This window comes from Melospiza melodia, chromosome 9, assembly GCF_035770615.1.
Source record: "Melospiza melodia melodia isolate bMelMel2 chromosome 9, bMelMel2.pri, whole genome shotgun sequence".
NCBI lineage: Eukaryota > Metazoa > Chordata > Aves > Passeriformes > Passerellidae > Melospiza > Melospiza melodia.
Window position 1 is genome coordinate 24,563,088 of NC_086202.1, and position 13,879 is coordinate 24,576,966.

At 40.2% G+C, this 13,879-nt stretch overlaps 1 protein-coding gene across 1 annotated transcript in view; it reads left to right on the top strand.

The window, feature by feature from the left end:
* RET (ret proto-oncogene) overlaps positions 1 to 8,990 on the top strand; it is a 77,457-nt gene extending 68,467 nt beyond the window's left edge. Inside the window, exons 18-20 of the mRNA XM_063163905.1 lie at positions 725 to 824; positions 1,787 to 1,934; positions 3,820 to 8,990. Coding sequence (XP_063019975.1) covers positions 725 to 824; positions 1,787 to 1,934; positions 3,820 to 3,977 — 406 coding nt within the window. The 3' untranslated portion in view covers positions 3,978 to 8,990. The remainder of the gene's footprint in view (positions 1 to 724; positions 825 to 1,786; positions 1,935 to 3,819) is intronic.
* The last annotated feature ends 4,889 nt before the right edge of the window (positions 8,991 to 13,879 follow it).

Below are 13,879 nucleotides of genomic sequence, written 5' to 3' on the forward strand. Positions count from 1 at the left end.
CTGTTTCCACCATTAGAGCACTTATGGGGACAGATCCCTCAGTCCTTAGAACAGCTGAGCTAGAAAAACTACATGAATGGCACAGGTTGGAGAGTCACGCTCCAGAACTTGCCCATGTCCGTGTGATAGTCACTCAACTATAACACTTTAGTTCTGTTCCCTTTCCTTTCCACAATCTATGCTATAGAAGGCAATTAAAGAGAGAATAAATATAGGTTTAATCAAAAGAACAATAATAGAAGTCATCAAAAGAACATTAGTTTCTGCAAATAGGCTAGGCAAACATTAGTTTCTGCAAAAAGTTACAGAAACTTAAGAATTCGAGCAAGTGAAAACCAAAATTCTGCTTTTTGGTATAACAGCAGAGTTTTTCAGTTTGATTCATGAATTTCTTCAGTGTCCTATACAAAGTGAAGTAGCAATCTGGCGTGCTGCCCTGCATTTGAGGTGGTCCCTTGAGAAAGTGAAACCTGAGACTACAGTCCTTCAAGGGCAGCCAAGTGCATCATCATTTAAACTCTTGGAGACTCTTGAAAATAAAAGCCCATTGTTGTGAGTGTCAGTTGTTAATTCCAGGGAACATTTAGCAGTCCTCACAGCAGAGATTGATGTACTTGGGGATGGCCTTCATGCCACAGTTAAGGTCAGTGCTGTAAATCATTAGAGCAGAAGCATGAGCCATTTCTAACAGTTTGGGTTTTTTCCACCCTGTGACGGGTCCCAGGTACAGCCTCATGCTGCGCTGCTGGAAGCAAGAAGCTGATAAAAGACCAACATTTACTGAGATCAGCAAGGAACTAGAGAAGATGATGGTGAAGAGTAGGGTGAGTGTGGAAAGCATGGATTTTGAAAGTTTTTGTGGTCTTCTGAGCTTGAATGTACAGAAATAATTACTTTTTAATTTTATTTTAAAGTAACTTATTTTCATCAAGTCTTGAAGCATTTATATATATAGTTCCTTCCACATGCATGCAGCTTTTTGAAAGCAGTACTACCTCTTCTAACAGCTTTGGTGACTTCAGCCCAAAATGTGGATGGATTATCCTTAACCTATTTTCTTTAAACAATAGTAATAATTTAAAAACTATTGTGAAAAGTTACTCCTAAATAAATAATGTTAGAGAGCCAGAACTAGAAGAATGTAGTATTTCATGCATTTTAAATTAGTTGAAAATGCTTAGCATTCTTTTTTTTTTTTTGCTTCAAAGCAATTCAACTACACAATAACCAATGAATTCTTATCAGTGACCTAAATATTTAGTTTTAGAACAGCAACCAAAGCTTTATTTGGCGATATTTACCATAGTTATTTTATGCATTGTTATGTAATAGCTTTTGTAAAATGATTATGAGATATGAGTACCTTGTCCTTTAAGCATGCACATATATATATATATATATATATGTATATGTGCAAATATATATATATATGCAAATTTTTTTTTTTTTGGGCATACATATGGATGAGGCATACCAGCAGCTGAAGGTCAAACAAAGCAGTTAGGACAGATTTTCAGTTTGCTGGGTGTTTTGTTGATGTGCAGAATTAAGTAGGGGAAGTATTCCTATGTCTGTAGCAGGTGCAGTGTTGAGGCAAATCAGCTTCCAGAGCTGCTGTGGCTGCTGGAAAGCAGAGCCTGCTCAGGTGCCAGAGGTTCTAGAGAAAGGTGAATGCAGTGGGTCTGCAGTTCCTTGCTGTAAAGAAAGCAGGTGCACATTTATGCTTGTTACCCAAACAGCAGCACTGCCACGTGCATTAATGCAGCTTCTTGTGTCCATTTCTCAGGACTACTTGGACCTTGCAGCTTCCACGCCCTCCGACTCCCTGCTGTACGATGACGGGCTCTCCGAAGAGGAGACACCTCTCGTGGACTGTAATAATGCTCCCCTCCCTCGAACCCTCCCTTCCACATGGATTGAAAACAAACTCTATGGTAGAATTTCACATGCATTTACTAGATTCTAGCAACACACACAAAAAAGTTGATTTTTCTTCTGCACTGTTCTCAGACTCTGTAACCCCATTACAGTGTTTCTTGTCTGAATGAAGCCAATCAAAAAATGCTTGGAAGCTTTTTTTGGGTTGTTTTTTTTGTTTGTTTGTTTGTTTTTTCTTTTAGTAAATGTCAAAGTTTGCATCAAGATCATCCTTTAGTCATTTTGCAGCTGTGTCTAAAATAAACATTTTAAAAGGATGTGAAAATAAGTAAAATTACTAGATATCATACAGTAAAAGCAAAAAAAAAAATGATCAGGGAAGTATTCTCAGGGGAAATATAAAATGCTAATGAGTATCTAATTCAACTATCCTGTTGGGGGAGGCTACAACATTTAAAATATGTTAGATTCTGCACCTCTAATTTAAGCAATAGACTTTTTTTAATACTGTTTTTTGCCATAACTCAGTGATAAGACTTATCTGCAACATTTTTCATTTATTCAGAAGGATGTCTAAATTTCAGCTGCTATTAGTGCATTTTGGATCTATAAGCTGAAATGTATGTAATGTATCATAGGATGAAAACAGATTATTATATACAGAAGGTAGAAATACTGTATATAAATATTATATACAGACTAAACTGACGTGTAAAATCCTTTGAAAACTTAATTAACAATGGGCATTTTGAAAATATCAGCTGTTTTCACGTCCTTTGATTTGTTATGAACATGTTAGTACTAAACCTCAACTCAATGATGTAGCAAGTGTTTTTAAAAAGAACATATGCTTTCATATTGTGATGGTGAGATGGACAGTAAAAATGGTTCTTGCCAAAACTCCTATATTTTGTCTTCTGATTAAATATTCTACATGGTTTTAGATACTTACTAACATCAGATAGTTTTTTCATTCTTCAAGCAGTATGACTTTTGATAAGTTGGATCTTTTAGTTTAAAAGTTGCCATTAATACATGGCTTTGGGTCTATTTTTGATCTACACCTTAGCTATTATTTTCTTCATTAGGTTTTCTCAACTCATGTTGATTTTGGGGCACTTAGTGAAGTAGCAGAAAAAGTTGCCACAAGGTTGGTGGCAGATGCTGAATGCTTAATAAGCAACAGAATCAGATTTCTGTTTTTGAAAATCTCAGCCCTGCTATGGTTCTGTGCTTGCACAGCTGAATCAACATGGTGCTAAGCACTCTGCATCCATTTTGGTTATCACTTGTGCCTGAACACAGAAACAGTTACTGCACTCAATGCAAATAATTACAGACCTGAAATACAACTTGAAATGCTGAATCAAGACAGGAGTGCTCAGCACTGTGTTGGACTTTACTCAGTTGCACTCCTGGGATTTCCTGAAATTAAGCAGAGTATCCCTGGTGGGGGTGTGAAAATGTCCCCAGAACCTTACTGAAGCCAAAGGAAAAGCACCCATTTAAGTAAATGGAAATATTCTATCATTGAAATGGACTTTGGATCCTGTCCCAAATAGGTTTATTAATTCTTGGAGCATTTCCTGTACAGCAAGAACTTTCTCTTGCAAAGCAATATATTGCTACATGATTGTTAAATTATAAAATTATGGAAAGTTGGAGGCTTATGAGAAGAACAGTTCTTAACTTTTTATTATGCACATGTGCATGCATGCACACAATTTTTTATTGAGTAAGCACTTTAATTTATCCAGGTTTTTTGCCTGCATCTGAATTTCTGCTTCAGGGATTTCAAAACACCGTTTATATGAATTGATTTGGGACAAAATCCAGTGGACTGGCTTAAAGTATTGAAGGGAGTTTTGCCAAGGGCCTTACTGTCTGCACGTGAAGTTATGGTTCTTCAGTGCAGAAAAAATTATCTGTTTTCATTTTTAGGCATGTCATACCCGAACTGGCCTGAGGAGAGCCCCGTTCCACTCACAAGATTCGATGGCACTAACTCTGTGTTTTCAAGATATGCAAATGATAGTGTATATGCTAACTGGATGGTTTCACACTCAGCGGCAAAATTTATGGACAAGTTTGATAGCTAAAATTTTCTTTGTGGAAGGTAATGGACTCCTGAGGAAAGCAAGGAGGCAAAGAGTGGGAAGTCCATTGACTTGTTCTTGTACAATCAACAACGAACTTTAAAATTGGCAAATCCCTTTATTGATAGTTTTTCAAGTGTGTTATTTATGCTGAAGACTATAATTGGCACTCTCCCCTTTCAGAAAACATATCAAGCTGGATAAGAGTTGTAGTTCTGGTACTTCTTTCTAAGTTGCCAGTTTGCATACGGTTCCATTTGGCAACTTCTTAGAGCAAATGGCCTTGCTTCATCCTCAGTGGTTTTTAGACTAACCATCCTGTGTTACAGCATTCTGGGATGGCAAAACGTACTTGAACTGCTACTTTTATAGTGGCTGTTAGCATACAACCACTTGATCTAAGCAGGAAGCACAAACAATATATAGAAGGGAGGAGGGAAAGAGGCTCCTAGATTACTGAACTTGCTATCAAATGTTAGAATGTTAGAATGATGTTGGCACTAACAAAGCCAATATCTTGGTTTGGAAGCAAACATTTAGTAACTCAATAGAGGACTTGAGATTCAACATTTGAAGTCTTGTAAAATGTATTGTCTTGTCTTAATGAGAAGAGAATTTGTTTTATTAGTCTTAACTTCTCTTACCTTTAGCACAATGGAGATAAATTTGATACAAGATAAGCTGTATAGACTGATGGCAATCAAGAATGTTCGTCTGACACATTTACTTTCCATCACTTTTCATATTAGTAATGTTAAAACATACAGTCTTGTACAATCATAGTTTCTTTTATGAGTTATAAATAGGCTACACAGGATTTTTAGACTGAATTAATAGAATAGAATAGTGACATCATAGAATGGTTTGTGTTGGAAGGGAACTTAGAGGTCATCTAGTTCCAACTCCCTGCCCTGCTGCCCGCTTCTGTGTTGTGGAGAGGGACACCTTCCACTCAGCCAGGTTGCTCAAATTCCCATCTAACCTGGACTTGAACACTGCCAGGGATGTGGCATCCGCAACTTCTCTTCAACCTGTTCCAGTACCTCACCATCTTCACAGTAAATAACTTCTTTTTAATATCTAACCTAAACCTGCCTTCTTTCAGTTTAAAGCCATTTCCCTATCCTAACATTACATGCCCCAATAAAAACTCCCAATCCAGCTTTCCTGTAGCTACTTTAGGTACTGAAAGGTGGCTCTAAGGTCTCCCCAGGGCCTTCTCTTCTCCAGGCTGAACAGCCCAAACTCTCTCAGCCTGTCTTCATAGGAGAGGTGCTCAGCCCTGTAGACAGTCTTTGTGACCCTTGTCCGGACCCATTCCAACAGGTCCATGAAGTCCTTATGCTGGGGGTGCCAGAGCTGATGCAGCACTCTGGGTTGGGTCTTACAAGAATAGAGTAGAGGGGGAGAAACCCCTCCTTGACCTGCTGCCCACACTGCTTTTGGTGTAGCCTGGGATACAGGGGGCTTCTTGGGTTGTAAAAATATATTCCCTGTTCATATTGAGCGTCTCATCAATCAACACCCCCAAGTCCTTTTCCCCACAGGCTGCTCTCAGTCCATTCTCCAGCCATCCTGTCTTTGTGTTGGGATTGACCTGACCCAGGTGCAGACCTTGTATTGCTTGTTGAACTTGATGAGGTTTGTGTGGGCCCACCTCTCAAGCCTTTCAGGGTCCCTGTGGATGGCATCCCTTCTCTCCATGGTGTCAGCTGCACCACACAGTCTGGTGTCACTGGAAAGCTTGCTGAGGGTGCCCTTGATCCTGCTGTGGATGTCGCCGACAAAGGTGTCAAACAGTGCCAGTCCCAGTACCAACCCTGAGGAACCCAGCACTGGTCTCCACTTGGACATTGAACTGTTGACAGCAGCTCTGAGTGTGACCATCCAGACAATTCCTTATCCACCACATGGTCCTTCCATCAAATCCATGCCTCTCCAGTTTCAAGACAAGGATGTAATGTAAGACAGTGTCGAATGCTCTGCAAAGTCCAGGTAGATGGCATCAACCCCTCTTCTCTTACTGACCAGCACTGTAATCCTGTCGCAGAAGGATGTTTGTAGGGTTTGCCCTTAGTGATACCATGTCACCCTATTTTCCATGTTTTGTCATCAGGTTCTGTGGACTTGTGGACCCTCAGGTTCCTGAGCTGGTTCAGAACCTGATCTTCCCCTGTGGTGGGAGTTTCTTTATTCTCACAGTCCCTGCCTTTGCCGCCTTGCAAAGGGGCTCATGCAGACTTGGGCCTCAGTGGCTGAAGAACTGGCTGGTGAAGATCAAGGCAAAAATGTATTCAATGATGTTGAGTACCTCAGCCTTCTCCATGTCCCAGGTAACCAAGTCTCATTTCTTTACAGAGAGGGCTCACGTTTTCACCGATGTACCTGTAGAAGCTTTTTTTTTTTGCCCTTGATGTCCTTGGCCAGATAGAATTCAGTCGGGGCTTTAGTTTCCTAACCTGACCCCTGGCTGCTTGGACAATTTCTCTGTATTCCTCTCAGGCTGTCTGTCCTTGCTTTCACCCTTTTTCTGTGGGGGAAGCATAGGCTTCCTTTCTGTGTTTATCTGGGAGCTCCTTGTTCATCCATGCAGGTCTCCTGACATTTCTGCCTGACTTCCTCTTTGTTGCATTGGTCCTGACCTTGCAAGAGGTGATCCTTGAACATTAACCACCTTTCTTGGGTCACTCTTCCTTTCAGGGCTTTATCCCATGGTACTCTACCCAGAAGATCCCTGAAGAGGCCAAGGTGTGCCTTCCTGATGTCCAGGTTAGTGAGCTTGCTGTGTGCCTCCTCGCTGGCCTCAGGGTATTGAAGTCCACCATTTCTTGGTCGCTGCAGCCAAAGCTGCCCTTGAGATTCACATTCCCCACCAGCCTCTCCTTGTTGGAAAGAACAAGGTCCAGCATAGTAACTCTCCTCGTTTACTCCTTAGTCACTTGGAGAAGTAAGTTATCCATGAATCTCTTGGATTGCTCGTGCCCTGCTGTGTTGTCCCTCCAATGGATATTGGGGTGGGTGAAGCCCCCCATGAGGACCAGCGCCTGTGAATATGAGGCAGCACCTCTCTGGCTGTAGAGGGTCTCATCTGCTTGGATCTCATCTCCTGCTTGGCTGGCCTTAGACTCCCACTATAATGTCACTTGTCCTTGCCCTCCCTTTAATCCTCACCCATAAACTCCTCATCCAACCCCAGTACACCTCCAAACACTCCACGTGGTCATGGACATAGAGGGCAGCACTCCTTTCTCCTGTTTCCTGCCTGTCCTTCTAAAGGGCCTGTATCCTTCCACTCCAACACTCCAGTCACAGGAGCCATCCTACCACGTACCTGATGCCAGTAAGCTCACAGCCCTGCAGGTGTGCTCAGTCTCCTGCTGCTCTTGTTAATCCCCCCATGCTATGTGCATTTGCAAAATGGTATTTAAGTTGGGCCTCAGATGGAGCAGACTTACTGGCAGGAATGGCTTGAATTCCCTTGCACAGCACTTCAGGTTCTCTCTTGCTGATTTGCAATCCCTCTCCAAGCTCTGGGTGTCCCTTGCTGGTGCTGGCATCGAATGAGTGGGAGTGGAATGGATTGAGGATTTCCTCTCTCAGCCACTTTAGTGTAAGCCTTCTTCACCAGCTTGGCAAGCCTGTGACCAGACATGTTTCTGCCAGGTGGGCCCCCATCAGACCTCACTAGTCCAGGCTTTCAGCACGAGTCCCCAGGAGCAGCCAGACCCCTGGCTATGGCACTAGACCCCTCACCATTTGCTGATTTGCCAGATTCACCTGGCCCTTTCAAAGCCCTTCCCTTTGACAGGGAGGAGTGATGAAAAAGCTGCCAGCACTTGAGTCCCTCAGTGCGACTCCCAGGGATCTGTCATGTCCTTGGATCCTCCTCAGAGCACTCCTGGCTCTATCCCTGGTGCACACAGGGAACAGCAGCAGCAGATAATGGTCAGGAGACTGTATGAGGCTCCGGGTGACATCCCTGCTGCAGCTCTCTGGTAATCTGTCAGGTTGATGAGTGGCTCCCTCCGTGCCTCTCAGAGAGTCCCCTGCTACTGTCATCTGTCACCTTTGCTGGTTGTGCTGGTTGTTGCACAGGGACAGATGGGGCAGGCTGGCTGAGCTCCAGCCTCACCCCTGATGTGATGGGTCCTCCCTCTCCAGCCTGCCGAGTGCTGAAGTGGTTCTGCGGGGTCACCTCGGGCTTCAGGGAGGTCTCTTCCTCCAGCAGGTCCTTGTCATTTCAAGTTTCCATTCTTTTGCCTTACTGACACCCCTCCTCCCTTCTGTGTGTGCATGGCGGGGAGTTTTTGCCTCTCTGGCTGTGGGTTTACTGCAGGCTGCCCTTGGAACCAGCCATCCAGCTCCTTCACAGCCTGAAGTTATGTAGCCTTCTCAACCCCTCCTGCAGCTCTGCCACAGGACGTCCTCTGCCTCAGCACACCTTTTGCAGATACTCAAGTACAGAGATTTTGTTTGCAGTCTTGTTAAGTGGGTTGGAGACCTCCTCTCAGCTCCAAATTGCATATGCTGCCATGCACAGGACACTGCCATAACATAATTCCAAATAAACCTGTTACATTGAAAGTAACAAATAAAAAACAGTTGCACAGAAAACATTGGTCTAAAATTCTGGCTGTTGAAACTACTCAAGGCAAATGTCACTGGAATTTGTTAAGGTGGAATATAAAAATGTTATCCTTACAAAAGTGACTTGATATTTGGGAGAACAATCAGACTGTGAGTCATGTTCTATGTGGAAGAGTAAATGATCAGCACTACTTTTGTCTTTATTTGTAATCTACCATGGTTAAGGGTAACCTTTTGTTTGCTACAAATGTTGGGATGTAAATCCTGAGTGACTTGTTGTTAGCGTTGTGATGGTTATTCTAAATAATCCAATTCTACCAAAGCTTGCTCCTGTCACAGTCCAATTTAGATGTTTCAGATCTGTTTCCAGATGTTGTTTTGTGTATCAACTTTATGTTTCCATTAAAGTCTGTGATTTCAGAAACATGGTCTTGAGTCAGACTGCCAAAACCTGAACACAGATTTTCATTTTGCAAAAAGCGGGATATGAGGTTGTGTGTTGGAATTGAAAGAGCTTCCCTGTTGGCCTGCATTCTTGATCCTGTCCTGGTTTCAGACAAGCAGTAGGCACAGCAGCTTTTCCTTGCACAGACATTTGCCATGTTGAGTAATCTCATGCACAGCAGAAACCCAGCTCTGAATGCAGGAGGGGCTGTGCTGTGACACCACGGTGATGCTCATTGGCATGACACGACTGTCAGAGTGCACACTTGGAAAACAAAGGGCACTGAAAATTCATCTCTTTGTATGGGCTGTTTTTTCTACTGAGAGATCTACAAAAAAGGAGACAAAAATTACACTTGTGGTAACTTCATGGTTTGTCCAGTTGTTTTCCTCTATCTTATGTCTGTAAATGGGAATTCCTCACTTGCCATGAGCAACCAAGGCATCAAGATTTTTGGTTTTGTTTGGGTTTTTTTCTTCCTTAAATGAAGAATGTAACTTTATCCAGTATCTTCAGCAACAGTATGGAACTGAGAGATGTGTGACAGCACTGCAGTACAGTAGGTGAGTGGGACAGTAAGTGATGCTGAAATAACCAGTGGATGCAGGGAGTAGTGTGTACTTTAGACTTTCAGCATAAGTCAGTGTTGTTCCAACCATCAATTTGTGTGAAAATTTTACCAATAGTTATTGCTACCTATCCTACTGGACATAGGTCCTGCATATAAAATACATACAGGGTCCATAATTACAGTTTCCATGCACAATTACCTGCATTAAGTGCAGTTTAATGAAAAATTACCTATTTCCTAATCCAATTAATTTTGACTCCTTTCCTGTTCATGAATGTTGGCAAGAAATAGATTATTGCTTTTAACTACTTATTCATAGTATAAAAGCTTCTTATGTCTTCTGTGTATGCTATTTTTGTAAATATTTCCCTTGAAGTGTTTCCTGTTTGTTCTGTGTTGCTACTAGTCAAAATGGTGACAATTTTGTTTCAGTTCCTCTTTGGAGAGTAAATGTACTTCCCACATGGGAAAAAAGTGATAGAGCAGATGATTATTTCCATTGGTGCCAGAAATACTTATGCACTTGGCTGCCCTGAGGAAAGTGAATTCAGAGGGAACAAATGACTCACCTAAATACACAGGTTGGAGGCAATAACTTTCTGAAAATTTCTGCCAACCTTTTCTAAATATCTGCAGAAATGACATGGTTTACCTGATCTGTGCTTTGAGTTGTGACAGATGGGGGAGAGCATGAATCTTACATGTCAGTACAGACCTTAGAGCAGCACAAGGAAATCATTGCAATATTGGTTTCCACAAACTTCCAGAGGAAGGATACTCAGAAAATGTATGTGAGGTTGCAAATTTTAATTTTCAGAAAATAGCCTGTTTCATATAGTAGAACTTCTCAAAAATGTTGTCCCATGGATATGAGGTACATAATATTTAATTAATCGGGATTTTGTCTGCAACTTGACATACAAAATATGCATGAATCTCTATGATACCCTCAACTGGACCTTAGCAATTCTCAAAAACAGTAAAAGCAAGCTTATATTCCTTATTGATTTAGTATCAGTCTTATATTAACAATACAAGCTTCAAAATACATATAAAAAGAATACATCTACTCTGTAACTTTTGAAAGTCAAAAAACATTGCTTATAATTTTAAACTACTTTGTTTCAAAACTCAGCTTACCTGAAAGTGTTGTTTCTCACTGTAGCTACAGTGGTAAATGTATAACAAAATACTGGAGATAATATTCAAAAGCACCAGGCAATAGTCCCCATGAACAGAGTGCAGATGGGCCATAATGTGATGAATGATTTGATCTTTTCAGCCCAAGCAAACTTCCTGAAAAGAACCAAATCATTCCATAAAAATTTACGCAAGCACTTAAAATGTTAATAAGAAAACCTAAGTTCACATCCTCTCTATCTAGCTTCATAAAATTTAAGTAGTCCCTCTGAAGTTAGGGGGATCATTCATAAATACATTATTAATATACATTTGCTGGTCTAAAATCCAATATCCCAAGATTCAACTAGCAAAAGTACAAAGGGTATTATCAAAATGTGGACAAAGTAGCAATAGCCTTGGTGTACCCATCTCTGGTACAATATTTTAACTTGCCTGTTGGGAAGCAGTCTGTAGAATGAAATATTAAACACTAGAGAACAGGTAAGCACAAATAAAATTTTCATTTATACCTAGAAAAGACAATGAATGAAATACTTTCTGGTATTTATCAAGTTCTCCAGTAAAGCTGAGTCGTTAGTTTAAGCTCTGGTTTGTATTTTCTCATTTCTAAACTTCCAGTTCTAAACGTTGGGACAGCAGCCTGTGTCTTCCAGTTACAAAAATTAAGTACTTCTAATGCATTCTGAGAAAATCAAAAGTTCCTCTCTTTTTATGTTTTTTTTAGCTTTACCTGGTCTTTTAAAGGGTTATATGTATCATAAACCAACAAATTTCTTGCTGAAACCTTTTTCTTTGAGCCATTATCAAAGATAATGTTCTGAAGCTAAGTAAAAGCATTTTGCCTGCCTGAGGATAGATGAGTACACCTTCCCCGAAGCTCATCAGAAATAATTAACTCCTTGTTTGGGTTAAAAAGGTACAATTCATAAAAATGCAACTTTATCTCACCTGAAAGCACTTTCATATGGATTACAGAGTAATCTAAATAGTGAGAACAGTTTAAGAGCACTACAGATTTGAAATCCTGAACAATTTCTGATGTACAGCCTCAATCTGGATATCAATCAATCACTGCAGTTCCTAGTCTGATTTTTCTTCTCTCAGCAGGTCACATAAATTATTGTTTAAGTCCTTATATAATTTTTCAGCTGTTCAGGGCATTCCTTCCTGACATGATCACGATTGAAAGAGTTTGATGTGAACATTGATTTTTGTTTGGAACATGTGCCATTTTCATAGCTTCCTGCCAATGCAATTTCCTTTCTGAATTTACTGCGCTTAAGGATGGAAGTATTTTAAAATTTTTAATAAAACTAAATCAAATGAGTATGTATTTTAAGCATTTGGTTTGCAAAGAATCTTGCTTGTCTGTATTTAGGTGTATTTGAAAGTTATTTTGGGGGAAAAAAACCCCAAAAACTCCACTTAGTTTTTCAGAGAATGTAATGTGGTGTAAGCTATAGCCCAGTGCAAATCAATAAACCAATAGGATACACTCATCCTACTTCTTTTTGCCAAACTGCTGCCAATAACAAGAATAGTATCCCTTTATTGAAAAGTATTTCACAAAAAAGGAAGAGAGTCAGAATAAATTCTTGCCTGTTGGAAAAGCACATGTCAAAAGGGTGGAATCCCAAGTAAGGGGTGACGGATGGGACAGATGAGGAGGCTGAGAGAGGGGGCAGATCTCATTCCTTGAGAAAGCTAGTAAGGATTCATCTTCAGATGATCAAAAGGCATGGAAGAGCATTGTAAAGACTGAAATGTGGGAAAAGTGTATGAAAAGATCCAGGAGATCAATACCAGAGCTGGAGTATTTTTTTAAAATGTGTACAGAGCTTTGAGAACCAGCCAGCAAGAAACAAACAGGGTTAACTGTTCTCCAAGATAGTTTTTGTGTGGTTAAGAGTGTCAGCAGAAGAGAAGAATTATTCTTTCTGGTACAGGGTATAAATAATTGAGGGAGATTTTAGCATCAAGTCAGGAACTCATTTCAATGCATACTTCACTGTTTTTCCTGTGCAGAGCCTTTCTGAACAGTGCCCTGGTCCAGCCAGCAAACAGAAAGGCATAAAGTTTATGCAGCCTGTCGGGATTTTTATTTTAAAACATTGCAATTGGAGGTGTAAACCAGTGTTGTTCTTCCAGGATCATTTGTTAAAATGAACTGTGACAGTTTGTTAAATACCAAGGAAAAACAGATGATGTGAGTTTTTGTATAAATACTACGAAGAATACTTTAATTTATACTGCAGAATATTGATCCCCATTTTTACATGCACAAAGATAAAACAAGCAATCAAGTTAGGTTACAAGTTACCATCAGAGGCAACTCTGCAACTGACAGAAATAATGTTTATGCAATCAATTCTGTTTGCTTTCTGAGTCTCCTTTATGGTTTCCTCATGTTAGAAAATGTGAAATACATGCTTTGAAATGCTAGACCTTAAACTAGAGATTGCTTCTAATTGTTAGATTCAAATGAGAATTATGTTTCCTAGGCAATACATAGCAGAACACTATTCAAGGGTATTAAACCTTGAAACCCAGTGATATGAGTAGCCCATGTTCCTTTATTGCTATGAAAGGCATCAAGTCTACACTGAAGACCTTGTCATACAAGATTTAAGCATAGCTCAGGGGGAGCAGAAAACATACATAAAATTATCAGCAGCATTTTAGCATTTACAAGTTAAGCTGTTTTTTCACCTCCTACGTGTGGCCAGATTTTACTATTTGCATTTGTCTGCACTCATAATGAACATCTTCATGTTGTGAGTGTACATCAGTAATTTAAACACAACTTGCAAACAGCTTCTAAGATGCTTGAGTTGCAGAAAAAGTCAGTTTGAGAAAACATTTTATCTCTCTGCTTATCCTGTCATAAATATGATTTGTTTTTTAAAATAGTGCAAATCCTTGCTTGTCTAGCATAGTGCCAGAACTGGTAACTGACATTCTTTACACTTAAATTAAAAAGAGAATGAAGCTGAAATGGAAATGTCATTTATAACGATTCGATTCCATCTAATAAATACTTCTGAACTTGATATTCCATAATTTAAATGGGCTGCAGGCTGCCAGATTAGGTCTTTCTGATTCCAGTTCTAAAAATAGGGACAGGAAAGGAGAAGCAAGAACACATTTTCCTTGCTCTTG